At 45.7% G+C, this 8,737-nt stretch overlaps 1 protein-coding gene across 1 annotated transcript in view; it reads right to left on the minus strand.

The window, feature by feature from the left end:
* The window catches only part of LOC311311962 (lysosome membrane protein 2-like), a 24,476-nt gene extending 16,546 nt beyond the window's left edge, over positions 1-7,930 (minus strand). Inside the window, exons 1-2 of the mRNA XM_084441789.1 lie at positions 7,431-7,930; positions 160-317 (exon numbers count right to left, since the gene is read on the minus strand). Coding sequence (XP_084297915.1) covers positions 160-317; positions 7,431-7,553 — 281 coding nt within the window. The 5' untranslated portion in view covers positions 7,554-7,930. The remainder of the gene's footprint in view (positions 1-159; positions 318-7,430) is intronic.
* Positions 7,931-8,737: the final 807 nt, after the last annotated feature.

Below are 8,737 nucleotides of genomic sequence, written 5' to 3' on the forward strand. Positions count from 1 at the left end.
ATTTATCTGAGAGCATTCAAAAGGTTCGTTACCGTCAAATCAACTCAATGACAACTGCATAGCCCACTTCTAGTAAAACTGTAGTTACTAAATAAAAAATAAAAAAAAATAAAAAAAAGTGTAGCTAAATCACCCAAAAAAGGTCCATGTATAATGTACCTATAGGTGTAGGGTCCAATCTGTTCAACCACGGGTTTGCCACCAGCCAAGAAGACGTCTGCGTTGGTGATGTTGAAGAAGAAGTATTGCATGAACACAGGAGGAGGAGGGTTCTTCCACGTCTCAAAGACTCGGCTCCCCTCCGTCAGCGTGATCTCCTGGAGGAAACACACAACCCAAACAGGCCACGTTACCTCCCACTGATGTCCCTGTGTCTGTGGGGTGCTAGCTTTCTCCCAGGCCTTCAACTCAGGTTGAGCTGGACACCCGGTGGCCAATGTTTTGTACTGTATTTTATATTGCTTATTGTGTATTGTGTATAGGGATGCACTGATTGAAAAATTCTGGGCCGATGCCGATGTTTAAAATAACAATCTAGCCGATGGCCGATGTTTATTTTATTAAATTTTTATTCCCCCTTTTGTGCCAGGGAAACAAAGAAATTAAGTGTTTGGTTCCAAAATGCCGATTTTCATTTCACTTTAATTTGAAAGCAAACTACACGTGCGTTTGCAGTGTTACGTCACAGATCTTCTCCGAATCTGCAGCTGGGTAGGCTACGTTTTGCAACAAAAAAAGCCGTAATTGTTGCGACATAACATCGGCCACTACCATCGGTGAATGTCATTTTATTTGCCGATGGGCCGATAGCAGTCAACGAGGCCAACATCGGCCGATAGCGATGGTTTATGTTAAGTTTTTGGCAACAGGGTTGTCGGTCTCTTTCTCTTTCGATCATCAGACCTTCATCAGAGTATAAACACACCGTGGCCTAGGCCACACATAGAAAAGAAATAGCTTGCACATCCACTATGCAGACGAGGTGCAGGACAAACCGGAGTGAGAACAGAGTACAGTCTGCACACTGGAGCTTATAGAAAAATGGAATGTTCCCAATAGTTTATTGAATACTGACGTTTCGATTTTATTCGATCAGAATGTATGAGGAAGAATGTATGATGAAGATTGAATAAGATCGTAGCGTCAATATTCAATAAACTATTGGGACAATATTCAATAAACTATTTTTTCTATACTATATGCTCCAGTGTGAGGACTCTACTCTTTCTCTCATTCGCTTGGCCACATATCGGCCTAGACTAGTGCTTCAATATAATTGGACACCTGTGGCAAAAAAAAAAAAAAAGTCCGTAGAGCACATAAGGGTATTGTCCCTTAAGGGTGGTTGGAAAACAGAAGGGAGTCACTTTTTAAGTCCCAGTTTTTCTAAGCTTGTCCAACCCATGTATGGCATGGCTAAAAAAAACACCAGAGAGAGCCAAAACATCTCTAAAGGGGGCGGGGTTTATCAGAGCCTACCCTTCCTTTTTCAATGAAAGGTAACCAATGGAAACCAGTCTCAGATCATGTGATCGGTGGTGAGGTCCGTGGGGGCCCGTTAGGTGCAACCATGACCTTAACTCTCCAAGTGCATTCCTGAAGACTGAGCACTGAGCGTCCGGGCAACGAACCTACCCCCACCCCCCCCCAACGTTAATAATCACAGTGCCAGACAAAGACACCCGGGAGCCAGGGGATCTGAGTTCGAGTGAGGGGGGAGGGGGGCGAGATCTGAGGTTGGGGGAGGTGGTGGGGGATTGTTGTGAGGGTTCACTGGACCCCCTTCTCCTCATTCCTCAATGATAAGTTGAACTGGATAGCTGAGGACAATGTGGCTGCCATCTTGGATGGAGGGAGAGCGTAGACCTACATCTGTGTACGATGCCTACTCTCTGCATGGTACCTGAACATACTTATAGGCTGTGTGGTAACATGAACTGCTGGTAATTATTGTTTGCTCTGAGCTACATGGAGTTTATTTCAGTCCAAACACACACAAAAACATAAAACACAAGTAATGGGTGAACTGTTTTTTTGCTTCCCCATGGAAAATTAAGGGTAGGATCAGTAGACATATGCATATATTCTCCCCATTTTTCTTTCCGTGAAGTGTGTTGTGTATGACATGCACTATATAAATAAAGTTTGATTTGATTTGTATGGACTGCTAGAGGTCAGAGCTGTTCGTGTGCTGATCCTGCTGCTACAGAAAACCTCCCTTTTCACACACAAGACAAGGGTCACCCCTCGCCATTCCGTTTACAGGGTCGCTGCGTGGTGACCCTGTTGCTCAAATGACCCACATACCAGCAGACTGTGGGCCGAGCCCTTCAGCGCAGTTACCTAATAAGTCTGCCAGTGTGAAAGAGGCTTAGTTCACCACAACACCCCACTGCTGGGGGGATCTCTATGGTATTAGCTCGCACTAGGAGCTGTGAATGAGTGGCCTGACCCTAATGACACAAGGGCAAGAGAGAACGAGATAGAGAGAGAGAGAGAGAGAGAGAGAGAGAGAGAGAGAGAGGGGGAGAGACGGAGAGGGATAGAGTGTGTGTGTGTGTGTGTGTGTGTGTGTGTGTGTGTGTGTGTGTGTAAATTGGCATGAGGTCATGAATGTAAACAGCCCCTCAATGACATGGCCTTGTTAATCTCTATGTGGTAGGAACCATTTCAACTCATAATGAGGCAATGTAATGCAAGTTATTATTATTATTATTCCAGAATCAACTATCAATATTAAAGGGGTAGTATGCTATTTTGGACCTTAGGCCCTATTTGTGGTCTGTCTACCATGAACGAGACACAGAGAACATAATCGCTGATTGTTCCAGTATTGAGCTAGCTGCATTTTTTATGCAGGCTCTCACTGGGTTACAATGGGAGTCAATGGGGCATACGTAAACACGTTGGAAAAGCTAGGATGAATGTGCTTTTCCGAGACGGAAAGCACAGGATGTAATCGTACCAGTCTCAGTGTTCTCTCCAGTGAAATGTATCGCAATCCGAATATTTTAAGGTGTTTGGCATGACTTGCACATAGTCCTCCGTGGGAGCAGTGAAAACAAGCGCCAGGGGAATGCTGATGTCCAAGCCAGGCCAAACGTAAAAATATTTGGATTGCGATACATTTCAAAGGAGCGCATACTGGACTCTGACCTCAAGTTGGGAGAAGGTGGAACAGGGTCTCTGAAGCAGTGCATAAACCAGAGGAGCCTGCAGTAATAAGTGCCCTTACTGTATCAAGCAAATGATAAGATGAGACCTACCAGTAATACATCTATTATTGTTGTGAGACCAACATTGTTTGCTGGAAAAAAGTGGCGACCTGGTGTTACCCATCTGTTACGGCATGTCCAGGGCGGGATTAGAACCCTGGTCACTTTGGGAGGCAGGATTAGAACCCTGGTCACCCGCTTGGTAGGCGGGATTAGAGCCCTGGTCACATGTTGGGAGGCGGGATTAGAACCCTGGTCACCCGCTTGGGAGGCGGGATTAGAACCCTGGTCACCCGCTTGGGAGGCGGGATTAGAACCCTGGTAATCCGTTTGGGAGGCGGGATTAGAACCTTGGTCACCCATTTGGGAGGCGGGATTAGAACCCTGGTCACCTGTTTGGGAGGCGGGATTAGAACCCTGGTCACCCGCTTGGGAGGCGGGATTAGAACTCTGGTCACCCGCTTGGGAGGCGGGATTAGAACCTTGGTCACCCGCTTGGGAGGCGGGATTAGAACCTTGGTCACCCGCTTGGGAGGCGGGATTAGAACCCTGGTCACCCGCTTGGGAGGCGACAGTTGCTCCAACAGGGACGTCCCCTTGGAGGGGTCGTCAGCATCCTTTAAGGAGTGAGTTTCACCAGCTACTCACTACTGACTCACTACTCACTACTGACTCACTACTCACTACTGACTCACTACTCACTACTGACTCACTACTCACTACTGACTCACTACTGACTCACTACTGACTACTGACTCACTACTTACTACTGACTCACTACTCACTACTGACTCACTACTCACTACTGACTCACTACTCACTACTGACTCACTACTCACTACTGACTCACTACTGACTACTGACTCACTACTTACGTTTCACTCGCTTACACTGGTAATAAACAAGGTGGCGTATTTAGGTTAGGAAAACAAACAACCCACACTCCGCCCCTCCATGCACTCACTGACCTCAATAGAGACACTGGCTCATTTATCAAACAAGAACAATGACAAGCCAGCCTGCCGTACGACAGATAGCCTTTAAAGTTGCAAAGGTTCGATGTTGCAAAAGAGCCCTTTGTGATTATCGGTTGCCTGGAACACGTCCTTCCCGCTACCGAATATATCGCATGAGCCGAGAACTCAGGGAGGATTAGGTCCCTGAACTCCTAATGACTAACTCCCCTACACACCCACACACATAAAGATCTGGTATGGGTCTAATAGGGGCTATTACAGTATATACAGGGGCTATTCAGTGGAGGGGATCTGTATCCAACTTTGGGGGGGACATTTACATTGAAATTTTGCAAGAGTATTTTTTGGGAGAGACATCTTCCTATGCGGCTGTATGGTCATTTGAATGCCACTACCCCAATCTAAATATTGGGTGGGACAATTTTAATGATCTCAAATATTGGGGGGGACATGTCCCCCCTGACCCCACCAGGATCCCCGCCGCTGGGGCTATTATTATACCGTTTACTAACAACGAACACCCCCCCTCACTGGTTGGTGACCCTGAACGTGTTCGATCTGTGATTAGATGACGAGTGTGTCTGAACGACTAATGGACTAATGGCATCTACTGGTTGACAGAGCAACCAGTAGATGCTGGTTGCCCCGTCACTCCAAGGCCCCCTCGATCGACACGGTCACGGCTCTTCTCTGTCCTGGCCCCGTAGTGGTGGAACGAACTGACCCACTGACGTCAGGACAGCAGGCTGCCCATCTTTCGCCGCAGGCTCAAAACGCATCTCTTCAAGATGTAGTACAATGACGATCCTCCCTCTTAAGCACCTAATGTATTTTAGATTGCTATTCTTGCACTTTGCCTTCAGCACTAGATTATGCTCTTAGTCACTTGTTTCAGAAAGAGGATGCACTTGTGAGCTCTGGCAAGTAGTAGTACATTGGCTTTTCCTACGCTAAATGCAATTATTGTTAGTCGCTTTGGATAAAAGCGTCTGCTAAATCACTGTAATGTAATGTATGTAGATACAGGCATGGCTGCTTCTGAGATCAGCAAGCAAGGGAGGAGGGAGGTGGAAGAAGAGCACGAAAGCTGCGTAAAACCTCTTTTTACATCATACAGTACATCCCCTCCACACACACACAGTATACAGTACATCCCCTCCACACACACACACAGTATACAGTACATCCCCTCCACTCCACACACACACAGTATACAGTACATCCCCTCCACTCCACACACAGTATACAGTACATCCCCTCCACTCCACACACACACAGTATGTCACATGCCGAACACAGTTCTCTGCCGTCCGCCACCCCCCCCCCTCCCCCGAACCCCACCAGTGAGGAGGGCTGGGGGGGGCACACCTCAGTGGGGACTCCCCCTCCTGACAGATGGAACGAATTGCACCACATTCCAGGAAACTCTGCATCTTGTTTCGATCAACGGCAGCTTCAGAACCCTGCTGCTGTGTGTGTGTTGTTCCCTCACAGCGTGCGTTGGGCGAGGGCCTAATTTTGGGCAGGGCTTCACAACCTCATATAACGTATAACCCAGCCTGCAATGTTATTCTTAGCTGTGGAACTCTTGTCTCTTTCATCCCAGTGTGAGGCCCCTCCCATAATGACATGTGGAGAAAACGGAATTGTAAATATTTTGACCGCGGGGTTCTGAGTTCTGAGAATCGGCTGAGGTCGTATATGTTATGAAACAAAAGTGGATACTTGGGTCAAGTGCTCTTAGAACCGAGGAGAGCAAAAGGAATACCTTGCAGTTGACTAATAAACCTGTTACTGTATGAGATGATGGATGTTTTAAGGGAGTTCGCCACTGTTTTTCAGCGCTTTGGATATGACAGAGTCATGCTAGCTAGAGGATACATCTATAACCTGTCATTAAACAGGGCTGGAGAACAGAGCTTCCTCAGTCAGGGAAATTAACTCCAAAGAGTAAGTATGGATAAGAGCGTCCACTAAAAGGCTAACGACAGGGTAGCACTGGCAGCACTGGTAGAACAGACATATCAAATAACATCTCATAACCGAGGTTTCCCATAGGCAGGGGCATGAGTGAGGTTGAATGGAAATGTCAGCGTAGGACTCAAGCCTGTTCTTGGTGGTCCATCACCATCAATGCATCTGTACTTTTGGTTAGAGCCCTGAAAACTACAATTGTAATTTCCATCACTGATCACCAACTGTGTGCCTGTCATTTCAGGTTTTTCTGAATGTAAAGTAAATGCATGCATGCTTCACAAATACCTTTCTATTCAGTAGAGCAGATTAGCTTTTAGAAACAGCTGCTGGATAAAGCACAATTACATCATTGTTGCAGGCATCACCGTTAATCAACGCTCTCAATGCAAAACAGAGACGCTTTCAAAGGATAACAGGCTTCTCTCACTGCTATGAACAGCAGCTGTTGAGGAGTGGACTGCTGGTCTGTTGTGTGAATGATGCTCGAAATATGACATGGTTGACAGACCTTCACCCATAAAATGCATTTCGTGCACGTGTGTGCGAGCTGGACATGTTTGGTATTGCTGCATTCGTTAGATCGAGAGCTTTATACCAGTCCAAACCCTGTGACTCTGTGACCTTCCCATGTCGAGATATGGCCGTTTCAAAGGGGGAATTTTTCGCTCCTGAGCCTAAGTCCAAAAAATGAATGGAGGTGAATGCCCGGCGCGGTTGATCCGCTCCAAAATTAAATGGGTTCTTCTAAATTGGCCCATGCTACACCCCTCCGCCAAGTTTCATGAAAATCGGTCTGGTACTTTTTGCGTAATCCTGCTAATTAATAAATAAATAAATAAATAGCCTAAATGTATTAATTAATCAATTACTTAATCAAATTAATCAACCAATAAATAAGCACACGCCATCGAAAACATTACACCTACGCTGTCGCGGGGGCGGAGGTAATCTGCCCTCCCTCCGACCAATAGGCTATCTGAAGAATCAACATCCTCGGAGAGCGCGTTCACTTTCTGCCGTATGCAGGTCGTTGGAGAACAGGGACACATGCCTTTATAGAGACCGGTGTCTACTCCAAAATGACTAGGTCTGCTCAGTCTAATCCCCATCATTTAGGCTACAGTTCTACCTCTGTAGGCTATGTTTATGAGAGAGGGCATATGGTATTAATTATTACGTTTAAGGAGATGTCCTTATGCTACGATCTTAAAGGCAACAAAAAGTTTTGCATTCATGTTAGGATACTTTTAATTCAACTTACCCTTTTTAAGCGGTTATGGATTAACGTTTCAAATACTTGAGCGACAAGTAAAGCAATCCCAACAATCAGCAGGTGCGCGCAGATAATCCCGACAGCATATATTGCACAGGATCTCCGCGTCATGGTGCTCGTGCTTCCCAGACAACCGACAACTGAACACGCGAGGGATGGAACGTAGATTCCTGAAGTCTCTTTAGGGTGCAGACGTTTAGCCTGCAAATGAAACGAGTTGGGTTTCAAGAAAAACCTTAGTCCTTGATCTTCCCTTTTTTTTCTTGCTAGTTTCCAATCGCTTGAGGAACTTGGCGAGTTCAACGTTTGATCAGTTTAGGCTAGAGTAAAGTGCAAGGAAATAACGGTTACTTCATTGGGAAACTAAGTTGCCAAATTGCAAAAAGATGAAGTTCATTTCACCAGCTTCAAATTAATAGGCAAATGAACTACAAAAACTGTTTGAGAAAGGCCCCAAGAAGTTTGTGGTGGCGGAGTTGTAATAGTCACGTTGTAGCCCACTGAATATATAGCCGACTGGAGGTCGCATGAATACGCTCCGTCTGTTGATTGGTTACAACTCCACGGCCGATGTTCGGTGGTAACACTCGTGTCTCACTATTTCCGCTTCCAAGGACTGCGCAGTTGCAATGTTGAGTTTCTGATGAGCCCATGTGTGAACAGTAGACCAAGGCGGGTAGCACTACTCTGATTATACGACACAAAATGCACCATAGGATCTGGTGAGCATGATCAGTCGAGCCTAGAGCATGAACCAAAGGCATTTATTAGGCTATGTTGTTGCTAGGCTACAGCTTCTAACCGTTTTACAGACAACAGAGGAAGGAATTCAAACATCTTGAAATGTCTAACTTAGCCCATCCTTATTTATATAAAAAATAGAGATAATGGATAAACATTGTCAGGAGCAGGTGTGAGTTCTCTTTGGACTGGAGACAAAACACGCGACTGTTCGAGGACAACTAGTCTAAGGAAATGTGTTTTGAGTCACACCATGGATGTGAGTCACACACATCCACTCAGAATCATGGGGTAGCTAGCTTATACAAGTTATAAAAAAGTTCACCCCTATTCAAATACAACATTTTACAACGTAGGCTTCATTTGCACTAACACAAATGTAGGCTATTTATTGTGAGTCACACATACTACTGGATAAAAGCATCTGCTAAATCACTAAAATGTAAATGTAACACCACCAAACTGTATAGGCTACTATTCACTTGAATGAATTTGACACATCCACAGTCCTCTCTTGTTGAGGGTTCTGACGGACCTTCCATAGATCAACAGTG

This window comes from Borostomias antarcticus (genome assembly GCF_949987555.1).
Source record: "Borostomias antarcticus genome assembly, chromosome: 8".
NCBI classification, from domain to species: Eukaryota; Metazoa; Chordata; class Actinopteri; order Stomiiformes; family Stomiidae; genus Borostomias; species Borostomias antarcticus.